The sequence below is a fragment of the Ptychodera flava genome, chromosome 2 (assembly GCF_041260155.1).
Source record: "Ptychodera flava strain L36383 chromosome 2, AS_Pfla_20210202, whole genome shotgun sequence".
Taxonomy (NCBI): domain Eukaryota; kingdom Metazoa; phylum Hemichordata; class Enteropneusta; family Ptychoderidae; genus Ptychodera; species Ptychodera flava.
The window spans coordinates 13163553-13189994 of NC_091929.1; the positions used below are offsets into that span (position 1 = coordinate 13163553).

The 26442-nt window shown below is 37.3% G+C and overlaps 2 protein-coding genes and 1 long non-coding RNA gene across 3 annotated transcripts; 2 read left to right on the forward strand and 1 right to left on the reverse strand.

Moving 5' to 3' along the window:
• The first annotated feature begins 4195 nt into the window (after window positions 1-4195).
• LOC139147217 (uncharacterized) lies at window positions 4196-6525 on the forward strand. Its single transcript, XR_011555671.1, has 3 exons — window positions 4196-4346; window positions 5591-5694; window positions 6223-6525. It is a non-coding gene; the product is annotated as an uncharacterized lncRNA (long non-coding RNA).
• A 3849-nt stretch (window positions 6526-10374) lies between these two features.
• LOC139147221 (basic phospholipase A2 DE-1-like) lies at window positions 10375-12800 on the forward strand. The gene is made up of 4 exons (XM_070718238.1): window positions 10375-10573; window positions 10984-11125; window positions 11722-11837; window positions 12486-12800. The coding sequence occupies exons 1-4, from the start codon at window positions 10423-10425 to the stop codon at window positions 12653-12655; spliced, it is 579 nt and encodes a 192-aa protein (XP_070574339.1). The 5' UTR covers window positions 10375-10422; the 3' UTR covers window positions 12656-12800.
• Window positions 12801-16322: 3522 nt separating this feature from the next.
• Window positions 16323-24371, reverse strand: LOC139114980 (acidic phospholipase A2 PLA-2-like). The gene is made up of 4 exons (XM_070676892.1): window positions 24180-24371; window positions 19882-20065; window positions 18917-19050; window positions 16323-18142 (listed from the first exon to the last, which is right to left on the reverse strand). Exons 1-4 carry the CDS (start codon window positions 24241-24243, stop codon window positions 17994-17996), a joined length of 531 nt encoding a protein of 176 aa, XP_070532993.1. The 5' UTR covers window positions 24244-24371; the 3' UTR covers window positions 16323-17993.
• Between the last annotated feature and the right edge of the window lie 2071 nt (window positions 24372-26442).

Genomic DNA, 26442 nt, shown 5'->3' on the forward strand with positions numbered 1-26442 from the left:
CTGAGTATCCTCCTTTCAGGAACTTCATATTTGCCACGTGTAGTTGTACCCAGTTTCAGTTTTAATAATACGCGCCACGTGTAGTTGTATAGTTTCGGGTTTAATAATTCGCGCGCCGAGACAGTGAATGTCCAATAAGCATGCGACAAACGAAAGTACTTTTCATTGGCGCGCAAATACAGTACTGAGAACAAATTGATTCCATTTTTAGGAGCGATTTGAAGTTACATAACATACATCCAATATTTCAAGGACAATTTCAGATCGCACGTTAGTCTGTTATTCATTACCGCTGTAGGATGTTTTGATGCGAGATCGAACCATGTATGTCCAGGTTCGTTTGGTTGAAGGAAACACTGTGACACCGAGCTATGTAGAAATATGAGAGGGCATGTTCACAGTAACTGAAGGAGGTAGCGTCGAAGCGCGAATGTCAACAGATCTTTATTCTTGTCTTTTCAGAACCAAGAATTCGATTTGTCATCCTAAAACTGACCTTGAGGTCGTCTTCTTCAGCCAGTCAGTATCATAAATTGGGTCTGTGTTTGGCCAAGTTATCGATGTTGGCAAGCGAAGTTTTGTAAATACCGTGTTACATTGTTATTCATTAATTCCCTAGTTGTTTGAACAACTGGAGTGAATTTTATGACTACTGTACTCTGAGAGAGTAAAGATAATTTCGAGTGAAGTACCGTGAACTATTCACACATTACAAAAATGATGCTTGAACAAAATTTATTTCACAATATTCCTATATGGCTCGGTGTGACAGCTGTGCCATTTCTGAGGGCAGTATACGTCAACGAATATGTTATCTATTATACATAAGCTTACATACATACATACATACATACATACATACATACATACATACATACATACATACATACATACATACATACATACATACATACATACATACATACAGTATTGAGAACAAATCGATTCCATATCTTGGCGCTATCAGAAGTTACACAATATTTGATCATTCTATTCATTCTGCGAACTCTGGTGTATCTATGTTCAACGTGTTTCTGTTTTATAAAGCCGAAACATTGCAAAATATCCAAAAATTCAAGGACTATTTCAGGTCGGATGTCAGTCTGTGTTCAGTTTCATTAGTGCGGTAGGATGTTTTTGATATGACAAATGTCCAGGTTCGTTTGGTTGAAGGAAACACTGTGACACCTAGCCATGTAGAAATATAAAGGGAATATTCACGCCGCACGGTGACTGAAGGAGGTCAGGTCGAAATGCGAATGTCAACAGAGCTTTCTTCCTGTTTTTTCGGAACCAAGAATTCGACTTGTCATCCTAAAATTGACCTTGACTTTTCTATTACCTTTCTTATGTACACAGGGCGTGTTCTTCAACATGTTTCGTATATAGGGCCTATGTTTAGCCAAGTCACCAATATTGACATTCGAAAAGCGAAATTCTGTAGAGTACCGTGTTACATTGTTATTCATTAATTCCCTAGTTGTTTGAACAACTGGAGTGAATTTTATGACTACTGTACTCTGAGAGAGTAAAGATAATTTCGAGTGAAGTACCATGGAATATTTACACATTACAAAAATTGATGTTTGAAGAAAGCTTTATTTCACCACAAAAGTTGTGATGTATATCATATTAAAAAATGCAAATTTTTATCGTCAGCAACTTTTCCATTCCCATTTGTTGTGCTATTTCTGGAGGCAGTATACGTCAACGAATATGTTATCTATAAATTTGGTTTGGAGGCTGCAAATCAGATCAAACTTTCTCCCGACAGTACAGCATAACGTCTGTAGCTTTCGTTCAAATGGTATTTAACATGTCTGTAGGATACGGCTTGCTGTTTTTCTTGTTTGGGCTTTGCCTGGCAACTCAATGCCACGCCGAGCATCACGATGCAGAAGAAACTGGTATGTATGTCTTCATACGTTCTTTTTCCTTTCCCTTTCCTTGAACGTAAGTTGGAAAACAGTGATGAAATGTGAAAATTCCATTGGTGTTCGGATATCGAATGGCTAACAGGAAATATTGTAAGTCTTGAATTTTTCAGCAACAATATGTCAAATTCTAACGACTTACAATAATTGACATTGAACGATAAAATATGAAAATAGAATAGCAATATTGAAAGTAAAGTCAATTCCGAAAGGTGGTGTACAGATTGCTCTCGGAGAAGAATTAAAGAGGGAAATGACCGTTTCACAACGAAAAGTGGATAGCAAACGGCAAGAGAACGCGTGACGTTATCAAAATGTGATGAGAACGCGCAGAAGACGGTGACGTATCTATTCACTTTCCGTTAAACGGCACGCATCATCATTATCTCTCTACAATTCGTGAAGCATGAGTAAGGTCACCGTACAGAGATTTCGAACGTTGTACGTCACTGTCAAAATTTTAAAACACTTTATAAAAGACACTGCATTGAAGAAACCCCACTCGATAAAATGTGATTAATGTTTGTATCGTATCAATGCATTCACAATTGAATCCTAGAATTTAAACATAACAATGAACAAGGGAAACCCTGCAAAAAAAACAAAAACAAAAACAAAACAAAACAAACAAAAAAAAAACGTTAGGTATGAGTAGATATTTTGTATTGCCTGTCTGTTGTCCATGTTGTGTATAGTCTTGTTAATCTCAAAAAATCTCAGACTGATAATTTTACTTGGGTGAATAAAACCTGTATCGTTGTTTTTACTTGCACTGCTACTGTTAGAATTACTGAATGTAGACTGCGCCTCGGGGACACATGTTCCGACTCTCAAACTTTGTCAATTCTTTTCTGATATATCACTTGTGGAGGTTTGTTTTAAAGCTCTTGGTGTAAGGAAACTTTCCACCGTCGTAGTTTTTCGAAAAGCGAAAATTTTATTTTTCTCTATAGAGTTAAACCAGGGACGAGGGTCATTTTGAAATTCAAATATCGGTAAATCCTGGGCTATTTGTTTCTCTACTACCAAAAGTTGCACGGTGACCCCCAATTTTTTTCTTTATTTTGAAAGAGAACAGTTGAAATATTCTGTGAGGACAGTTTGAGCAAAAAATCTTTCACTTTCGAGGCGCATACTACCTTAAAGGCTTGATTTACATGCATTACCGTGGTAATTTCTTCAAAACTATTCATTTTATCACGATAGGGGTGCGCTTTTAGACAGTTGAGGAAAATCAGCAACCGACGAGGTTACTGAGAGTAGAATTTGCTCTTATTCTCTTGCAGAAACGAGCGGTTGAAAAATCGTGGTGGTCTGTTTTATTCTCGTTCATTTCGTGGCGTGGGTTTGTTAGGTGCATATGAGTGTATACGGCTGGGACATAGAGATATCCGCAAGCGATGAATTCACATCATTTAAAGGGCGGTGGTCAAAGGTCGCTAGGGACCCCTACGACCAATATAAACACTGTATCTAAGCTACGTTGGCAATTGATGAAAGTTAAATATGTTGGTCTGAAAGGTATACAGTCACCTGTAATCTAAATATGCCCATATATGGTCAAAGGGGCATTCTGTAGAATTTCAATAATGTTTTTTGTATTTTGACTGTTTTTACTCTGCAGAAATTTTCATCAATTTTAACCATGTACGTTTTTAGCATAATTTGACTGTTTTTACATTTTAAGTTTGTCATGCTTTGCTGGTATTTTATCAATTTTAAATGTGTAAAACGCACTGAGACGTATGTATAGTGCGCTTTAAAGAAATAAATATTATTATTATTATTATTCTTTGGTATTCAAAATGCCCATGTGAGGGCGCTGTTTTTAAAAAACGGCCACCCACTTAAAATCTGTGATTGTTAGATTTTCTCTTTCCATGGTAACTGTGGAATAATTAGAACAGTGACAGTATACCTTTAATGTACGTCGTAAAATTTAAATGTTGCAGCTGTTTTGACATGATGCATGTGTATATAGTGCATGAAATACAGTTTGTAAACAAGAAAGTTGCACATGCGCAGTTCCGACGACCACTTCCCTTTGACAGGGCTTCAATCGACTTCGAGAACAATGTCGTCTACCAGATGATGAATTTTACCAATTCGGTGACGAAATGATACTTCATATAGTATCCATAATAGGAAAGATGCAATTAACAATGAAGCTACAGTAACACTTCGATGGTTTTGTTTTCATTTTATATGTTTCTATTTTGTGTTTTAGTTTTTGTTTTTGTTTCATTTTTATGTTTCAGGTGTGGAACAGCGACAACAAGTAGGTAAAAGATCGTTATTGAACTTTGCGGCATTGATACATTGCCATACGGGACGAAACCCACTCGACTATAATAACTACGGCTGCTGGTGCGGTAGAGGCGGGGGAGGCAGAACGGTCGACGGAGTAGATAGGTAAGTGCATTCATAGTTGTACTCGGGTGTACAGATTTAATTTTTCGGCGTCGCAGGCGACGAAACATTGAACGTCTGGACCTCGCTCTTCTAAGAATTCTAACGAACTTACTAGGTACTTTTGATATCGTAACGCTTCTGTATTTGGGATCGCAGGCCTTGTGCAAAACTAGAAACGCAGGAAGCAAGTCAAAAGTGGCGATGGTGGGGCAACTTCGGTTTTGTGAAAAGGTATGCATATTTGCATACATTCGTATACTTTGCGTATAATTTACATATCATTTACCCTTTGAGCGCCAAAGTCAATTTTGTTGCCTTTATCATATGTAATTTCTAAGGTTTGCTGGAATTTTGATAATAATCAGTAGGCAATGAAATGTTATGTCCGTTTGGTCAAAAATTAGGAAAAAATTGCAGACTAATTCACAAAACTGGTAAAATACTGCACTAATTTTTTTTTGCGGGAAAAATTACAGCGCTCACTGGGTTAAAGAGCGGGATACTGAATCTATCAAACTGCTTATATGTTGTCGCAACATGTGTCAGATACATGCCAAATGCATTGTGATAACAAGCAGTACTCGAGATATTTATATAATAGATCAATAAACAAATACGTCGATTTTCTTTCAAATTTAGTAACAATCAGTCCATTGAGTTTTTCGCTGTCATGAGGTACACTGATCTTATTTGTTGCTTCTTCATGGTGATGTTTGTTAGTACAACACTTCAAACTTTCCATAAAACAAACCTTGAAAAATGTAGATTCCCAATCCTGAAAGCACTCTTGCAGCTTTAGTGGTGACCATAAAATTAAACATTGTACATTTCATGTCGAGTTTTCATGTTTATTTCTAATCTGCGAATACCTTTTATCACAAAACATGTAACATGTGAAAAGTAAATTTTCACCAAAATACGGTTGACAGGATCGAAGGTTGAACTGAATGCCAACGTAGCATGTCCATACCGCGTCCTGTGACAGTAAATGCAGCACAGAGCAGATATATACTATAGCACGTGTACAGCGGGAACAGGAAGCGCCCCTTGCGGTTAAAATTCCTGACTAATATACTTACTAGCCTAGAGTTTATTGCGAGCTTTTGCGATCAGTGGAAAATAATTCAGTATCCGATGGTTTGCATACAGAGTATGTTGTATATTTTCATCTTTCTATCTGTCACTTCAGATAAGAACTAAAAACGTTGAATGTTCCTTAATATTCTTTCGATTTATCCCTTTAGTTGTTGCAGATCCCACGATCTTTGCTACCGTCAAGCTATAAGCTCTGGATGTCCCTCCTATTATCCTTACTTTGCAAATTATGAAGCATCTTGTTTTAGTTGCGGTAAGTTCGAATACTAATTGAAAAACATTATTTTTTATCTTGAGGGCGTAAGAGTGGTTCCGCATGTTCGAAGGAAGATTTTCTGTCTCTCAAAATTGTATATTTCTGTCTCTCAAAATTGTATATTTCTGTCTCTCAAAATTGTATATTTCTGTCTCTCAAAATTGTATGTTTCGTTGATGTTCTATATATGGACTTGCTTTGAAGTCTGTCGGAAATTTAAACTTTCCCCTCACTCTTATCGTGAAAAATTAAATATCTAATGGTGGCCATTTTAAATTTGAAATATCGGCTCACGGTGTTTTCCGTTTCAAAAGTTTGCACAGAACTCTTTCGAACTTTTACACTTATTTGAGAAAGATAATGATTTTAACTTTACTGTAGGAAATTTGAGCTAATGTTTAAAAAGTGCATGTGAAGGGATGTACTACTTCAGTCATTTCGATGCACTACAGATAACATTATAAAACCCCTAATTTCCAAAGGCCCGTACACTTCAATATTTTTTCTTTATTTCTCCTCTAACAGCTCCAGTTTCATCCTACGGTTCAGATCGCAGAGCAGGATGCAAGTGCGACGTGTGTCAATGTGACTTAGACGCCGCACAATGCTTCGCTCGGAACATCTATAACGAAGGAAACAAGCGTTACAACAAGAGTCAGTGTTAGTCATAATCAAATACCGTCATACCGCGTAGCGTTGTAGTAGTTTTGTGCATTATTTGTAACGACTTCTAAACATATTATTGTAACATCAACGGTCCATATTGATCTAAATTGTGTGAACTTGTCCTATTCTAACTTCAATATTATTAGCAAATAAAGCACCATTCAGCAGAATTAGATTATTTCGTCATTATTATTATTGTGAGGCGTGAAAACTGTGTGCATATGTGTGCAGAGTAGACCTACAGGTGAGATTACGCACCGGAACGTGTTTCTGACTTGTCTAGGATGTCAAAAATTATTGCCAGTTGTCCTAACCTCTTTTAAATCTCGAAAATTAAAAAAGAATTCACGAGCTCTGTTACAGATGAATGTCTAGTACATACCCACTAGTACAATATACATGAGACAAAAAGGTTTGAACAAATGAAAACAATTCTGTGGATCAAAAGTTGAGTAAAAATAGACCATTTTCCTTGTTGCAAACAATAGAGGATCATGTCTGGCTATTCTAAACATACTTGGCTACACTAAGATCAGTATTTAGATTGATATTATTAGCCGATACAATTGTGCTCTCTCTCTCTCTCTCTCTCTCTCTCTCTCTCTCTCTCTCTCTCTCTCTCTCTCTCTCTCTCTCTCTCTTATTCTCTTTTTGGGTGCCAGTGTGTTTATAGAATCATTAGCTATGGTTTTCGGCTCATGAAAAAATACGATGTAGACAGACAAATATGTCAGTTGTATAATATGTGATTGTATAGAGAGATAACCTCAATGCAACCAAGAATGAATTTCTTATGTTCCCAATAATATGTAGGCCTACATTACATGAATAACATATCTGACATCTGTAAGATTGTTGTTACCGTCAGTTCCTTCTGTCGCTGTTTTTTTCTAACGAGGTCTAACATCTTTAATTTGTCCTCATTTCTAGGACAAAATTTCACTAAAATGAAGTGTTTTAAGGTTAAGGGCGACGAATTCGCACGCGCACACGCTTTAGAACGTTTCTGCGCAGATTTAACTCCAACGTGTCGCAAATGGGTTACTTTGTAACGCATGTATTTAACATCACCTGTCATTGTTGAATTTGCGCTTTTAATTGATTTTTTGACCCAGTCTCTTAGAAATACATGTGACCTATAACCTTGTCATATTTTGACCCCCTAGGAAGCTGGTTTTTATTCAATATGAGCGAAAAATTGACATTTCTCTCCCATTTACATGGCGCATATTACCCATTCACCTGGAGATATTGTAAAAAGTAGCGTGGTGACACCCTTTTATTAAAAGTGTAAACTAAATGGTATTATGTCAGGATTTTATTCGCCAAGTTTGGTCGAAATGACACCATTCAAAGCGACAGGAAGAAAGTTCGAAAATTATGTAGTGATATAATTTCGATATCGTCATTTTGTAATCTATACTTATGTAAAAATTTCTATAGTAACATCATGAAAACTATACATTCGATAGATATGGATCTTAAGTCTTGGTATTTATTAAAATTAACTCATTTGCTAAGCTTTTTATAATTGCTTTCTTTAGTTTAAGTGAATTATATCATTTTTATTTATTTCTAACGACGCCATTTTAACGTCCGTTTCCATGGAAACGAGCGTGGTGACCCCATTTTTTATTTGTTTTTTCCATTTGCACAACTTCCAAGAATATTTGTGCAAAGTTTCAAGAAAATGACACCACAACTTAATTTTGACGTAATTCGTAGTACTTCACCTTAAAAGGTTTCATCTTGGCAACAAACACATTTGCCAACATAAGTCGGTACGCTCGTGAAGACAGCGCCACCAATGCTTAAATGCATAGATAAAGTGCACGACGCCGCCAACGGTCAAGCAAGTAGAAAGAGATCAATACATACCTTGTAGAGGGCAACATATCATAATTTGGAAAGACATCTATAATATTCAACGTAAACATTATTCCAAAAGTTTTGTTAGGATTCAGAAATGTAGCGTCGAAAATATCTTTTCTGCCTGGAGTGTTTTATATAGGCAGGGGTTGAACGGTGTGAACAGGATATCACAAGGTGGACCATGACAGATACAATCGAGGTCCAGAGAATTTTACGGCAGTTTTCGTCACTCTCAAACTGACTGTCAATTTGATGTCTCGCACCCACCGGTTCACAACATCTATACAGCTTGCAGCGTGTGTATCAACCAGTCAGAAGATCTGTCCGTTTCAATCCTGGGCTTATGTTGGCACTGTATAAATAGCATTGATAAGCAAAGTTTCCACACAAATATGAGAGCATTTTGTCGATACCATTACACACGGTTGATGATCGGGGAACTAAAATTCCACAGAACGCTGTCATTTTACTATACTTTCCTCCGACCATCATTAAACCTTTCTTATACTTTATTCACATACTCTCTATGCTATGCAAAGTTTATCTTCAGCACACCTCGAACATGCATGCTAGAGAATTTTCGGCTTTAAGGTACCATTCATCGATCATTTTAATACTCTGGCAAAGTTGTTTACAGAGCTCAAAGAGGCGATTTCACATGGTTTTACGAAAGTCGCGTGACTTCACAAAATTTATGTGATTGATTATCTTGTGTATAAAATTGTTCAATATTTCAAAATAAATATTCTGATGTATTACATGAAAAAGACTGAATTCATGGAATTTTAAGCTTGAAATGGAAGACATAAAAATTTACCTTTAGTAAATATATATGTAAATCAATACATACGTATCTATAAATGTATGGCATATTTTACCGTTTATACGGTATGTGGCTTTGACTAAGGTGAAGGTTTTACAGAGCAAAAACCTGAACAAAATTATGTGAAAAGACGGTGACCTCACATACAGGTCACAGCCCCAGCATACAGAGGTATGCAACATTGTCTTAAGCGGCGGACTAGGCGGGTGGGATTGCCTGAAAAAAAACTTTATCTATTACGGCAAAGCTGCCTTTGCGGCTCATTTTGAAGCCTGAGGACGGTGAAGTTTCAGGTCCCGTCTTGTTTTTTTGTGAAAATTCAACATTAAAAGTTCCCCATAGAGTTGACACTGGGTATAGCGGCCGTTTCAAATATCATATATGTAAATTAAATTTGAGGTAATTCGTTTCTCAAATCTCAAGAATTTGCACGATCACCCCTGATTTTTTGTCATTTTCTTTTCATCATGAAAGAGAATTGTTAAAAATTTCATTAAAAAAAAGAAGTTTGAGCAAAAGTTTTTCGGGTTGTGTATCACCCGAAAGGTAAGATTTCATTTCAAAACCAACATTTGTATTTTCACCATTGCAAACTCTCTGTGATTAAAGCCCAGTAAACGTTTGAAAATATTTAAATTGCACATATGCTGCCAATCTAAACATATATACATAGTTCACCTACGATTTTCAAAACCATTCTGCATCCCAGATGCAGCATGGTTTTGCGATATGGACGTCCAGTGATGAGAGTTAGACTGATATAAGAAACAGTCGCCATGATATCAAATTTAATCCAGCTGACAGTATCAAAATGCCGATATTCCTTCAAACGCAACAGTTATGAGTCCAAATTTAGCCGTGTATGTTTTGTGGTGCTCTGAACACTTATCATAGTTACATCCCGTTGCCAAGAGTTCCGAACATCGCTCAGGTATTATTCAATTTAAGTCAGGGGACATGTGGCTACCCAACCCCAGGGCGTCAATAGTTAAATATACAGATAAGAATACCGACATGACATGTGATTAAATACCAGACTTTAACATATGGACTGCTCAATACGACACGCAGTTTGGTCGTCTACGGACGTACAATTTTTCAAGTAACTTTGCCATTTTGTTTGAAAAATTTAATGAATATTTCTCCCACGCAAGTTATCATTTATCTGTCTGTAAACAGTTCGTGATCGGGTCCGCGATGTGTCATACTTCATTAATTAACTAATTAACTCGCACGAGAGACTCCGAGCTGACGTTTTGTTTGTGGCGAGCAGTGGGGAGCTGGGTAGAATAAGATAAAATGGTCATTGAAGTAATTCGCAAGCACATAGGCGATTCTATTGAGTACCTATACGCTTGGTCGAAATGGTTTTCAAACTGTCGTTCCTCGTGCTCTTGCTGAGTGTGTCGCTGGTCGTGAGATGCAGTGACGAATTCGAAGACGACGACATCTACGATTTAGACGCTGGAGACGATGTTTACGACATCGAAGAAAGAGACGACTCGGATGAATCAGGTTGGTAAAGTTATTAACAGTGTTGCTCCCCTCCTCACGCTAAGCTTCTCGTACACTTCCTATTTGTTAACTGTCGTTAATTTTCACGCTTAGGATCTGTGCTCATAAAAATATGGCGCATGCGAAATCTCATCTCAGAAGCTGCTTCAGTGCTGGAACTCTCTCTCTCTCTCTCTCTCTCTCTCTCTCTCTCTCTCTCTCTCTCTCTCTCTCTCTCTCTCTCTCTCTCTCTCTCTCTCTCTCTCTCTCTCTCTCTCTCTCTCTCTGACCAAGTTGGCGTCTTACTTACGAACATGCTTCCATACTGTATTTGCACAGTTCTTTATTGCCGGGAAATCAAAAACAGCAAATCGGCCACCATAAACTAAGTTTCACACTCATCATTTAGTCACATCCTGTCTCCCATGCAGATGAAGATACCGGCAGCGATGCGTCATCATACTACAGTAAAATGATAAGCTGTGCCACTAAGAAGTCTTGGTGGGCTTTCTCCAGCTATGGTTGTTACTGTGGACTTGGAGGTCGGGGAACGCCAGTTGATGACGTGGACAGGTAATAAAGTTGAGATCATATTTTCAAAGTGTAAGCGACATAAACGATGTGCTATTTTAATAATACATGAACTTTTATTTTATCTCTTAAAACGTCCATTGTTTTTACATCGTAACCAAACGAAGGTATATAATCAAACGTATTGTAGATTATTAGATTATTGTATTATAATCAAACGTATTGTAACGTATTGTAGATGTCAGGTTTATCAAATAAACTGTTTATATAACGAATCTTTCTTCATTATTTAAGCCTATTTAGCTGTGTACAATAATTCATCTACCAGTGTTTTTTGTTATTTACTTCTTGAAATGTTTTGATTAAATTGATTTGTCATTGTGAGAATAATTCATTCTTATAATTGTCCATCCTATAAGTCATCCTGTGAAGTATTTTCAGTAAAATCCACACAGTGATGGCAGTGTTTCAAATTACTCAATAAGTCTAAAAAATCCTTTTCCTTGACCGAGCTAAAACTTGCATTTCCGGGGCCGAGAGACTTTTAACTCGTAATTTTGCTGTTAGAATCAGGTAGTTGATATGGTCATGCTTTTTTGAGATTCACATCTACTATACTTGTATAAAATTTTTTACAGGTGTTGCCAAACCCGTGACCAGTGCACTGCCGCCGCCGTCAGTGAGGTAAAATCTCGTTGGCGTAAATATGGCTTACGTCTTTTGAGGTATAAAACAACGAGCTGTACTGAATGCAGTAAGTATAACAAACACAGATATCTTACAAAATGTATGTATGTATGTATGTATGTATGTATGTATGTATGTATGTATGTATGTATGTATGTATGTATGTATGTATGTATGTATGTATGTATCTATGTATCTATGTACATGTATGTATCTATCTATGTATCTATCTATGTAACATAGGAAATGTTATGGTTCAAAGGACCTAATACCGAACTGTTTCACCAACTTCCAAAACAAGCACAGCCATATGCCCTTTTAAAAGTATTTTCAACCATTTTTCTGGGTTCTTATCATAGGATGCTCAAAATTCGACAATATTAATGCCGTCTTCGATCCATAAGATTGATAAATTCGTGTACCTTAAGGTAGTATGACCTCGCAAGAGAAAGCCTTAAACTTTTGCTCAGTATTTCCTCAATTAATCTTTCAACCATTCACATATTAAATCAAGAATAAAAAATCAGGTGTCAAAATGGCTGCCATACCAGTGTATTTTTCGAAGTTAAAATATTAAGATGTTTCCTTACTCCAATAGCTTTAAAGTGCGCCTAAGCCAGCGGTAGACCGGAAATATATTCGAAAAATTTGAGAGTCTGAGTATCTGTCCATGTGGCGCATTCTTCCTTAATCTTCCTTTATTTTGTTATCCCAGGTACTCTTGAAGCGTACGGAGACGACAAGTATGCCAAGGTGAAACACGACCTCTGCCAGTGTGACTCGGCTGCCGCTAAGTGTTTGGCTGGTGCTGAAGACAAATACGACAGAAAGTACATCCGCTACAGGTTGAAAAATTGGGGCAGAAACTGCGCAAAGAAATCTTAAGATGAAATGTGCTGACCAGATTCAACGACGCGGGATAGAACTTGAATTTAGTGTTTCGTGTTAGGTGATGTTACTTAGCTAGTTATGTCGTTCTGTAGATTTCTGGCATGGCTAAACCAGCAATAAAATAGCAAGTCAAAACGCATCATGGAGTGTGGAGTATGCTTTCCTAGACTTCATATAACACAATTTTAGTCAAAAATTTTCAGTCTACGATCAAAGCAAATAAACTCTTAAGCAGACGACAGGTTTTGTGAGTCCGTGTATTTCTATATTATGCTGACTCTCATGACGGTTTTACAAACTAGGTTTGAGGCTGCCTTCGTAAAAGTAGGGAACTCGATCCCAGGGATCGAGTTTGTCCTAGTCTGTAAGAGGATTATGAAGGTGTCATAGCCTTTTGTTTTCCATTGAAATTGAAATCTAGTAAGTAAATTTCCTGGCAAGACAATCTGACGCCTGACCCATGCCTTTATGTTAGCTTGAATGTTGTTGCCTTCAAGTTCACGAGATGTCTCTACTTATGAAATTGTTTTTGTCTCAGTTTTGCATGTCGTCCATGAATTACTCAATATGACTTCCTGTCTAGTGTTGAAATTTTAAATTAGTATAGTGCTGTCTTGATTTAACCAAAAGTATGCAATTTGTAATTCAGAATAGTGTCTCGATGATTAAAAAAATAAGAATAGAATGCGTCTCGGGACAGACATTCGGACTCTCAAACTTTTACAATACCGTTTTTGGTCTATTAACTTGTCGGAGCTCATTTTGAAGCTCATGGAGTAGATGAAGTTTTCACTGGCTCATTTTCGTGAAATCGGAAATTTTATTTTTCCCCATAGACTTGTCATAGGGATGACGCCATTTTGAATTTCAAATGTCGTGGAAATCGGATAATTTGTTTCTCTGGTGTCAAATTTTGGGTGATCCCTGATTTTTATTCTTGATTTCGAAAGTGAATGGTTCACATTTCCTTTCGGAAAATCGCAAAAAAATACCCAAACCACAAACGTTTTCTTTTCAATTTTGTGGCGCGTCATACCTTAAACGAAGTATTACAATGATTGTGAATCCACAACTGATTGCCTTCTTCAGAAGCAAATTGATGAAAATAGCACCATCCGCTAGTTGTATACATGAATCATACATACAACTGTGACAATTCTAATTCTAACGGTTCATGCTAAGGCTTTGCAAAATTAAAATCAGGCTGAAGTTTCACATGCAAAGCATTTCCCTTCAGAGGGAAAGCTAACATATGTTGAGAATGAATCAAGCTGAAGAAAAACCGACTAAAACCGAAGCAAAACCGAAGCAAATTAAACCGAACATGTGTTAACCACCAGTTTACTTGAGAAGGGGTTTGATCTTCTTCTAAAGATCGAGATGTAAGATTTAATTCTTATAAATGCTATGAATGAAAATTAAGCTAGTTCTCCGCGGAATAAGTGTTTTCTGAGAAATAAGGTTCGAATCTTATGTACAGCTGACGACAGAGAACTTTGGGAAAACAAGACAAAGTCTGATGTTCTTTCCTGGCAGTAGAAAGCTTTGTTCTATTGCTTCTAACTGACCCCTTTTAAACTCTTTTTCAAGAAAGGGCGACTTCTTCATCAATTTAGAGCAATTCAGCGCTGGAAATTTTTTGTAGTGTAGTCTTCCCATGTTAACTCATCGGTTACTTGCACTTTAACTTTCTTCTTATGAGACTGGCAAGGTACCTTTCTGTCTCTCGTTTCCCATCTGCTTCTAACAATCAACAAAACACTATGTGTATGCATATGGATACCCTCCTGGTCTCAAGATATGCGAGTTGGAATTTTGCCAGATTTGCTTTCTAACGCCACTAAACTCGATGAGATTGTTGGAGGTTACACACGGGGAGACCACGGAAACATATTTCACGTGAAGTAAGAAGAGGATAATTCATTAATTTTTCTCTTGTCGGATTCAAGTAATTCTTTAATCCTTTGTAATGCAACTACGATATCATTTTTCTAGTTGGCAACAAGTTGTATTTCATTTACAACATAACTAGATAAGTCGCCCTTGGTGAGATCTGACAGTCAAAACCACTTCATCTCCTCGTAAAAGGGATACAGTCGTCGGAACTGCGCTCAAAGATCATATGGGACCCATACGACCAATGGAAACACTGTATCCAAGGTACGATGGTGATTGATGAAAGTTAAAATATGTCTGTCATAATCTACATCGTATAATTTAAATGTTGCAGCTATGATGATGAGGTGCATCTAGATACCGTGCAAGAAATAAATTGTTTGTAAACAAGAAACTCGCACAGGCGCAGTACCAACGACCATTTCCCTTTAAGTTAAACAGAGGATCCCTTTTTATGTATACTGTACGCGTGTACAGATATTTACAATTTACGCACAGTCTGCTGTGCGGACAACAACCGTGCTACCCGTTTAGATAGAACGCACCTCGGGGACAGATATTCGGAATCTCAAATGTGTACAGTTCTTACCTGATCTACCACTTGTGAGGTCCCATTTTGAAGGTCTTTGACCAGGAAAAATTTTCACAGTTTCGATCAGTTTATTTTCCTTATAGAGATAAAACTGGGATGGCGGCCATTTTGAATTTTAAATTATAAATATCAATAAAGATAAGGTTATTTGTTTCTTTAGTACCAAAGTGTGCACGATGATCCCTGATTTGTATTCTTGATTTGGTAAGAGAATGATTTAAGGTGGCATTGAGGAAAGTTTGAGCAAAAGTTTCAAGCTCTTTCGAGGCGCACACTACCTTAACTGCGGTAGTCAGTTCATTTCACGAACAGTTGAAAAAGGTCGACATACAAGGCAGCATATTTATGGGTTTTGGCGGCAGGAGTGTTCGTTCGAAAGAAGCGTTTCTTGCATGGGTGCATTGAGCAAATTTTGCAAATGTAGCACGTTAATTAACCCCATCATGGTGCCATATTGTAAATAGCAAAGTGCGCATAAGTCACTGATGCCATAACGCTGTTGTGTTTTGCTATCACCGCCTACAGTGCGGCAGTCAGGTCGCAATATCACGTGATATCATACAACACATATGCACCACATACCAGGCTGGGCATTGTCACAGTTGAATACATTAATAACTTTCATCCAATCATAATTTGTCTCTCAACCAAAGTATTTATGTCCGCGTGATGTACATACCGCAGTAGTAAGCATTTGACGCTCGATTCGCGAGATAAATATGTTAATTTGCAAAACATATTATTGAGCATTGTTGAAATATGCAAATCGACTGAGAAGGGCTCATTATGAGAGGGGAATATTTTGTTGCCCCCAAATCCCCTTTTATGTAGTATTATGGGATAGGATGCATCTTTTGTGAAGTATACGGCACATCATTGCAATATTGTAGTTCTTTACGTTCTGACTTCAGTTCATTCAACAGTAATCTATAACAATATACAATGCACTTGTGACACCTCGTGTTGACAAGCCTATAACTGTTCGAGTTTATGTATCTTCAATGGTCCATGATTAATGATGCCTCTATAGTACGCATGAGAAAGCACAGTCGCACATGTACAATTACTCTTTCTTTGCTTTGTATATATTTTTACCATAATCTGTCAGCATAATCCAACACACGTGGAAAAGAATCTCCTAGATAAATGGGGAAAAAATCAGATTCTATCAAATTCCGTTTACTCATTTTCTTTGCCGTAAGCAAGTTTGTTTGATGGAGATTATAGCAAAATTGATAAGGAGACAATGGCATTTTCTTTTAATATTGAATGAGGTTTCTTCCAATTTAGCTAGATGAAAAGATTCATAAAAGAGTTGGAATTGCATTTTCGAAGAGAACTTTCAGTATAATTCATACAGTTTACAGTGTACTTATCCTCAGTGTGATTTGTTCAAGTAAGATACAACATGTCACAAGTTACAGATTGGGTCCATTGTAAAATAGCTGTGAGTAAAGTATAAGTAACAGGATTGGAACTAATTTGGGATAATTGGATGGGGAATTAATGTTGATTTAGTCTACAAATGTAATCCCATCTACTTTTCTTTTTAAGTGACATACTTGTTTTAATAAGCATTTTGTAATATTGCAACATTCAGCTATAGGGCATCTAACATTTTTCAGAAATTTAAAAAATGTAAAGATCCAATTATCCTAAAATTTAGTTCCAATCGTTTTATGTAAACGCAACATATCAAACTACAACAGCTAATGAAATTTATTGTTATTTTATTAAAGTTTAAAGTCTCCAACCAAACTGAATTATCAGTTTCGTTGGAATCAGTCTGTATAGAAAGATGCCAAGTAAGTCGACACTGTCCTGAAACCATTCCTGAGGAATTATTGAAGAATGCACCTCGGGGGACAATCTTCGTACAGAGATTGTAGCCCTGGGCGGATAATTGTAACCTAGCTAGGGAATCTCAGCAGAGTCCGGTCAACGACTCGGAGACTCTCTAACCTGGTTAGAATTATCCACGCCGCAATGCTACCACACCGCGCTCCAGTCTCTCGGGGGACAGATATTGGGACAGTCATATGTTTTACAACATTTTTACTGTCTGTTGCTTTTTGGACTTATTTGAAACCCCTAGAGTAAATGAAGTTTGAAGCATCTTCCTTTTTTGTGAAAATTTTGTGAATTTTTTTCCTATTCACTGGGCATTGAGGTCATTTTGAATAATTCTTCCAAATATCGGTGAATTTTATGTAATTCGTTTCTCTAATACCAAACTTTTGAACGATGACCTGTGATTTTCATTATTGATTATAAAAGAAAATACTTGAAGTCTCAAGACGTTCTATTTCGATCCGCGCATTCACTTTCAGTTTCTCACAAACGTTTGCCATATTGGTATACCGTGCCACAAGACATACATGGTAGATGTACTTCACTTTTCCGTTACATTTATGTATGACTCCGATACGACGTCAGCTACAAACATAATCATCAATGACGAGAATTGAATCAGAATTTCTTGCCTTTAAAAAATCAATTGATAGCAAACAAATGTTAAATCTATCTAGAGACGTGTGGAGAAGTCAGTAGTGGGTTGGTTCAAACCTTCGTTCCATAGGAAATGAAGGTCTTGTAGTCATGAGCATGGCAACTATTCTGTAGCCGAGATATGTCAGAGTGATTTCAAAGAGGACGGTTACCACCGAATACAATAACGCAGGCGATATAAGCTTAGACAGTCCACAATACATAACATGTAATAATCATGGATTAGAACAACGTTTGTCAACGACAGTTTTGTACTCCTTTACCACAAGCAAAGCTAAGGCGCTCGTCATCTTATAGCAAATTTCGGTGGACGTAGGAGGGCGGTATACTAGAGCATTAGACACACAGATCTGTATCATAAAACTTGTAGTCGTCGTTATATGTGTCTAGGTTTCTACCAAAACACTCGGCAAGTTTCCTATCGCAATTACATATATCTGCTTTACATTCAGCGTGTCTTTCTCCTTCGTATTCAGCCACAGTTTCTGAAAAAGAAAGGTAAAGCATCACATGATGAGATTTTTAAAGGACTGGACAAACTAGCATTACTGACTTTGTGGACCAAGGTGACAACATGGAAGAGATGGGTCGCGCTTACTGGCACACACACAAAGCAAAGTTCATAACTAGTTTCACTGTACGGTTGTGACTTGACGCTACACTTCACTTTCAAAATTCGGAACGCCCTAACAATGTATGCATCTTGTCTATATTGCACCGTGAATTAACTTACAAGCAGTTTACAAACACTTAATTACTGAAATGGTCTCGATTTCGAGATATTCATAATAACAATAATTCCGTAAGCTTAGTCTTTGTGTGGGGTGGATGTTACATTATGATGACAATGAAATCAGAATTCAGGCCGACGGGTTAAGCGGGTAGTCACACGTTTGCCATAGATTGAAATATTATACGTAGAAAATCGTGCATTTTGACAACTTTTTTGACAATCTTCGATTTTATGAGAGGGTTTGTTTTTTTATTAATAGTGTGAAACTTGCTGAGGGACTGGCTAACACGCGTACTTTTCACGTCACCTACAGAAACCAGTGGCATGCTTTCTTGTACCGATCACAAATACCTACAAAAGCTAACGGACCCGTCATTGCGTTCACGTGGATAAATTTTGACTTAAAAACTAGCAACCGAGACGAGAGTTGTACTTTTAATCATATCCCAAGACTAACGTTTTTGTTAATTTATCCTTTCAATTTATCAAAATCAGTGATTAGTGATTTTTTGTTTCATATACTTACTGCATCTAATTTCTGCATATGGCGTACCACAGTACCTGGTTTCAAAGTCGTACAGGGTGATGTATAATTGTAGAGTTGGACAGTCGCCGTTGTCGTCGAATCTTGAATAGCACTTATCATGGTGCATACAGCATCTAAAAACAAAGATTTGACCAGAAACACTTTGAGGTAGAACGCGGCTTGGGGACAGATATTCAGATTCTCAAAATTTTTGGAATACTTCTCTGGTCTACTGCTTGTGGGGGGTATTTTGAAGCTTGTGAGGAAAAGTAAGTTTACTGTCTTGTTTTTGAGAAAATCGATTTTCTCTCATAGAGATAACATATTGTAGAGCGGCCATTTTGAATTTCAAATATCGGTAAATTTTACCTAATTTGTATGTGAAATCCCTAGTTGAAAACGTACAATGCAGTATACACGTCTGACACTGGAACCTCAATGAGGTTTTGCACAGTATATAAATACAGACATTGTGAGAAGCCAGCGACTGAATAGCTAGCAAGATGGATGAATGGATGCATGGATAGATGGATGGGTGGGTGGTTGGATGGGTGGATGAATGAGAAGATTTGTAGGAACACGTTCTACACTCTCCAATAGCCCACATTTGCCTCAAAGTGTAATGTAGCGAGGCCCACTCCTGCCTCGATTTCAAGCTAACGTACCCCGACTACCTTGCCCTTGTAGCTGGCTTAGCCAGACCATCATGGAAACAATGATGTAAATCACATCAGCGACAAGACGTTACATAGCGATCAAGGGTTGTGAGAGAGACTAGCAGCTAGCTAGAGACAGTAGAAAGGTTGATTATTTGGTGCGCACGGTAAGAGCTGACAGAGGTGGTCACGTTTATTTATGATGCACTGAGCAGAGATGTATATTTGCTTATTATTTGACGGCCAAGAACTCTCTTCTTTTAGATTGTAAATATGGTATACACCAAAGGACTTGCGTGCAACACGTACTCATCAATGGCGTCCAATGGCGTTCCAGAACCTCCGATACCACAGTAACAGCCATAGTTGTTGTAATCGATGGCCGCTCCGATCAGACCACTGTCAGTTGTACAGTCGATCATTTCACCCAAAGCTATGATCGCACGCTTAGATCGCAAAGCTGGGGCTGGGGAGCAGTTTACTGATGCCAGAACTGCGAGAGAGAATGAAATCGTAAGATCACAAGATATGGCAAAAAACATCGTGGTAATAGACCTTGACCAGTACCCCGGGATTTGGTACAGGTTTGTGTCAGTAAAAACGGTATTAAGTTATAACAATGCTGTGACTAGGGTCTACATGCAGTCGTGTAATAACATTGCTATATACAGTGATCTGCACACAGGTGTGTGACGAGGGTTCAAATCCTGTGCCTGTTTTTGTTTCTGTTGTACATGACTGTATAGAGCTCTATTCAGACAGATATTATATATGAGACATGCTCTATACAGTTTTTGCATGTCTTTCATGATACATTTATGTGTTGTTGTTGTTTCTGAGAATGTTTTAAATTTTACGAATTTACTGATCCAAAAGATACACTGAGAGTCGACATCGGGTGGCGCTCTATCCAATGGACACAGTTTCCAAGACACAGTCGTGTTTTCAGAGATAACAGAAGTGATGAATGCAGTGCAAAATTGCAATATACAGTCCTGTATTGACGGAACCGAAATGGATATAGGTCCTGAACACAGCTCTAAAATCCTCTGGAAATTACAAGATCTGTGACGGGGAATATTTCTACGATCTTGGTATTTGCATGTTCTATAACTTTCATAGAACTGAGATGCCGGACTAGAAAACATTCTTTATGTGGAAAACTATTCACATGTTTAAGATGAAGTAATATAAAATCATGGTACATGCGTGCAGCTATTGAGGTTCACTGGTATTTATTTTAACTGTCATGTGACAGAAATACTATTCATCAAGTATTTGTAGTCTTGTCAGGCATGTTTCAAGTTGTTTACATTCAAACAGACCGATGGCATAAATTGTGACGCTATATATTGCCTGCAATCGTTGGGAACGTTCCAGTTTTGAAATTTAAGGGTAGAGACTCGGCATTTATAAGCTAGATATATCCCATATCGAGTCACCACTGTCATTGAACACGAAAACGAGGCAAGAATTGTGACTTTCCAATAGCCCCGGGCCAGTATCCTTGAAAAGGCAGTTTGACATGCTTTTTGGAGATGAATCAATCAAACTGTGGGAAATGTGTAAAATACACACATTTCTGTAAATGGCGACTGGGAAATCCGCCAGCCTCGTCCCCATTGACATCATAATCGTGAACGGACATTACTGTTATGGTGGTTGTTTATATTTGTTACTTAGAGGCGCCATCATTTTTGCCGCTTTCCTGTGATGGTGGTTTCCGGTTCCATGAGTCATTCTGACGCCTGCGAAATCGTCCTCATAATCTGTTGACTTGCATAGTATTGCTGGGACCCTAATGTCAACTTTACAATATCAGTAAGCCAATACAAGCGACCTAGCGGTCGATATAGCTCCGCTGTGTTTATGTACAGAATAACTATTTTTGACACATGTTGATGAAGAAGGTGGAAATCTTTGATAACTCAATGCAGTGGCCAGAAAAAAGTGGCTAAAATAAGCTGCAAAAATACAAAATTGAAGATTTCATCATACTTTGAATATATCACATCCGATCATCCCTAAGAACATGTCAACCAAAGCTATCTGATGAGTAGTTTTTAGAATAAAATATTCTGACCAAAAATGGCAACAATTGCCCCCCAAAAATAAAAATTGCAGATTTCATCATAATTTCAAAATATCACACTCAGTTCATATATAGAAACCTGTATACCAAATTTCAAAGCTGTTAGACCAGTACTTTTTGAGAAACGCATTTTTTGACCAAAAATGAGAAAAATTGCCCTAAAATTCAAAATTGCAGATGTCATCATTATTTCAATAAATATCATTTAGTTCATCTATGGAAACCTGTATACCAAATTTCAAAGCTATCAGATACGTAGTTTTGGAAATACACATTTTTTGTCCAAAAATGGCAAAAATTGCCCAAAAAATACAAAATTACAGATTTCATCAGAAATTCAATATATATTACTAAGCTTATCTGCAGAAACCTGTGTACCAAATTTCAAAGCTGTTAGACCAGTACTTTTTGAGAAACACATTTTTTGACCAAAAATGGCAAAAATTGCCCCAAAATTACAAAATTGCAGATTTCATCATTATTTCCATAAATATCATTTAGTTCATCTGTAGGAACCTGTATACTAAATTTCAAAGCTATCAGATGAGTAGTTTTGGAAATACACATTTTTTGACCAAAAATGGCAAAAATTGCCCAAAAAATACAAAATTACAGATTTCATCAGAAATTCAATATATATTACTTAGTTCATCTATAGAAACCTGTATACCAAATTTCAAAACTATCAGACCAGTACTTTTTGAGAAATACATTTTTTGACCAAAAATGGCAAAAATTGCCTTAAAAATGCAAATTTGCATATTTCTGCACAATTTGAACAAATCTGAAATAGATCATCCCTAGGGACATATGTACCAAATATAAAAGCTATCTGACCAGTAGTTTTGAAGAAGAAGATTTTTACAGATTTTTTTACCAAAAATGACAAAAATTGCCTTAAAATACAAATATGCAAATTTCACCACCATTTTAACAAATCTGATTTAAGTCACCCTAAGCAAACTGCATATCAAATTTCAAAGGAATAGGACGAGCGGTTTCAGAGTAGAAGATTTTTTACCAAAAAAACACAAAAAATGCCCCAAAAATACAAATATGCAAATTTCACCATGATTTGAAGAAACTGAAGTGAGGTCACCCCAAGTGAACTGCATATAAAATTTCAAAGCAATTGGACTTGTGGTTTCAGAGGAGAAGGCAATTGTTGACGGACGACGACGGACGCCGGACGCCGGACGACGGACGCCGGACGACGACGGACGCCGGACGACGACGGATAATCAACCTATTTGATAAGCTCCGCGTCGCTGACAGCGGAGCTAAAAAGTCACACTTACATGCTCTTTGCTCCTCTGTCTATCCTTCTAGTGGTATATAATTCAACCAAACATCATTTGACTCATTGACAAATTGCAATCACAACACACGCGCGGGGTAAACAAACTCATTCCTCGAGTCTAAGCAAACGTTTGGAAGGGAGAAATTCTAACAACGACATTATAAATTGAACTTCCAAACAAGATATATTGCTGAAAAGGGTTCTTAAATTGAAATTTAAACTTAGTTTCGTTTGTCATTTGCGTGTTTTCCATAGTCATAATTTAAAATGGTGTTGACATCAAGGCAAATGTCCCCAACGAAAGTTGTCGTAACAAGAATAGGCCTTTTTCACTTGACGTTTTTTGCCCAAGTACAATACATTGCTATGCCTTCTAGCAATAGTATATGAATTTTGAGAAAGATGTGAGAACTGAAGATATTTGTCATAGGTTAGGCGTAGCATTAGCCGCGATTTCAAGACCGCAACGCTTCGCTCAAGGAAAGTGAAGGACCAAGTCGCGAGAGTCGAGCATGGTCGCTTAGCTCCTCGCCATGTATTGCTACCGCAAGCGCACGTTGCGTCAGTCAAGCGACGAGGTCTAGAAAGTGAGACAAGCGTAACATTCGCATGGCGAATTTGTAATTGAATTTTCATGATTTGCATGTAAAGGGGATATATTTTTTAACATTTTCAAATCTTACGATTCTTCGTATGTTGCTCGTTTGAACTCACTGTTGCCATAATTTTAAGTTAACCTACAGCGTAGTGTCCATTATTTTGAAAAGATCAAAATAAATTTCCAACGGCAGCCATCTTGAATATCAAATATTAGAGTAAATTCTAAGTATCTTCTGTAATTCTAAAGTCTGCAAGGATCGTCGAAACTTTTTGGAGAAAATGTATCAAAGCGTGACCAAAAATTATACGCCATGTTTGTAATTTGTATTTCATTGAGTTTATTAAAGGTTTAGAGTATATAATGCGACTCCAATTCAGGTTTACCTTAGATTGCAATATTGTCAAGTAGATTTACGAGTTATACTGCTCAAATATATAATTATGCACATACTCCAATATTTTGGAATAAGTAAAAATAATATGCCAGTACTTGCTTAAATGTCAGCGAGGGGGCGAAGTTACGAAAACTAATCTCATAGAAATATTGTGTAATAAAAATACAGATATGTTCAAATTCAGAACAATGTTAATATTTATCTAAGTTTCAGGGCTTACCTTGCGCCATGAAAACAAACAAAGCTAGAGTATGCAGTTGTCGTCTGCTCACACACGATGCCATGCCTCTCCGTCCGTGTCAGCCTATGTGTGTATTTACAACTGACAACCTACATCACCGAATTGGCGAGGTCGTCGTTTACAAAACAGTGCCGGTTAAATAAATCATGGATGCTTGATTGATTTACATAACCCATACTGGAATACCTTTGCCCCTGCAGATTGCCCCATCTGTCGAGTCAACGCCGGCTGAAACCTACCCGCTCCTTGAACGCCACAGTGCGCCACATACATGCACATTTCACACGTTTCTAAAAATAGATTTTGGTCATTCTCCACTTGTGCTACTTTGGTTTGGCCGCGATTTTTATACCAGGTTAAAGGTTATTTTATTTTTGCAACGCCAGAAACCCTGACCATAGTGACAAAAATTGATTAATAAAACTAAATATACATAAAATGAAAAGTCAGTCGCACCGCCGGAATTCGGAGAGTGTAAGTGTTAACACACTAAGCCTTACATATCAGTCGATGTACTATGCAACTTCATAGCTATGGTATTGTCTTTCTTGATTAACGCTAAACGGTATCATTATCTGACCCCGTTAAAATCAGACATCTTGTCAAAGCCTTTCTATTATATTGTATCACATTGCTATATAAAGCGCCATGTATATATATATATATATATATATATATATATATATATATATATATATATATATATATATATATATATATATATACACACACACACACACACACACACACACACACACACACACACACATACTGAACGCATGTATTCGCTAGAAAAAAATGCTTGATTATAAGTGAACACACATTCTCTCTCTCTCTCTCTCTCTCTCTCTCTCTCTCTCTCTCTCTCTCTCTCTCTCTCTCTCCAAATTAGTGCATTTAGGGGAAATGGCTAGCTCTGTTTCGATTATTGTTCCCACAGTCATGCTAACTACATGCCATAGTTACGACTGGAAATCATGCATAGTAATTAAATGCATTATATACTCAACCAGCATTCAGACTTGAAAGGGGAAGTTCACCAAGGATGATTTTTACATATGTGCTAGCATTGTGGTCACTTACCCCGGAAAAGCTATTTTCGCCATTTATAACTCGCAAGATTTTTTACAAAAAACGATAGAAAAATAACAGGTAGTTGCCCACGTAGTTTGAATCATGGGAAAAAGCGCCAAGCTTGGAGCTTGCATAATGTGATATGGAAGGGACCATTTTCCCATGGGTATGGCATTGTCCACTCACCCATGCTTAAACCAGGCTGTGGCATATTTACATAATTTTTGTTTATACTATTTATTCTTGCATAAACAATGAATAACTTATAATAAACTTTCCACTGTCAGATTTTGTGTTGCTGTTTACTACTGTGTTACTGTGAGTGGACAATGTGGGGGCCATACCCGTCCAAAGATGGTCCCTTCCATATCACATTATGCAAGCTCCAAGTTTGGAGCTTTTTCCCATGATTCAAATTACATGGGCAACTTCCTGTACTATTTTATCGTTTTTTGTAAAAAATCCTGCGAGTTATAAATGGTGAAAATAGTTTTTCCTGGGTAAATGACCACAGAGCTACCACATATGTAAAAATCATCCTTGGTGAACTTCCCCTTTAAGCTTACATTGGCAAATTACCTTGAGCATGATACTCAAATCAGAATTTTGTCGTCGCATTTTCACGTTTCGGAATTTCTTATAAAGGAAGGGGGGTTAGACGTTAAACAATGAGCTTCATTTGCCATGCGCGTTTTATGGAGCTGTCCCTCTGCAGGCACTTTCCTGTGTCACGCATGCGCAGCTGACCATCAGGCATCGCCGGCGCTCCGACACAACATTCATTATCCGTGAGCTAAATGAATATGCAACATTTTATGATGTGGCCTTCTCATATTCAACAACACTCATTACATGCTACTCATACAAATGAATACTATAACGTACGTCTCATTTCATCTCCCGAATGATTTGAAGCGACTTTCGTTGACGTAAGAAAGTCCGCGCCTCGAAAGTGAAAGAGTTAAACTTTAGCTCGATCTTTCCTTATCAAAACTTTCTACTTAAATCTCTTTCAAAGTAAGGAACCACAGTCAAGTGTCACCGTGCAAATTTTGGTGCCTGAGAAAAAAATTATCTTACATTTGCCGATATTTGGAATTCAAAAATGCCGCCATCCCTGTTTTAACTGTATGGGAAAAATTAAATTTCTGATTTTCACAAAAAATGC

Bases quoted from the DNA above. Each gene is read 5' to 3' on its own strand.
- LOC139147221 (XM_070718238.1), top strand. From the start codon at position 10,423: ATGGTTTTCAAACTGTCGTTCCTCGTGCTCTTGCTGAGTGTGTCGCTG. The intron at 10,574-10,983 runs GTTGGTAAAGTT...TCTCCCATGCAG, and splicing joins AGACGACTCGGATGAATCAG to ATGAAGATACCGGCAGCGAT. The intron at 11,126-11,721 runs GTAATAAAGTTG...AATTTTTTACAG, and splicing joins CCAGTTGATGACGTGGACAG to GTGTTGCCAAACCCGTGACC.
- LOC139114980 (XM_070676892.1), bottom strand. From the start codon at position 24,243: ATGGCATCGTGTGTGAGCAGACGACAACTGCATACTCTAGCTTTGTTT. The intron at 20,066-24,179 runs GTAAGCCCTGAA...TCTCTCTCGCAG, and splicing joins GTTTGTTTTCATGGCGCAAG to TTCTGGCATCAGTAAACTGC. The intron at 19,051-19,881 runs GTACGTGTTGCA...CTTTGTTTTTAG, and splicing joins CCATTGGACGCCATTGATGA to ATGCTGTATGCACCATGATA.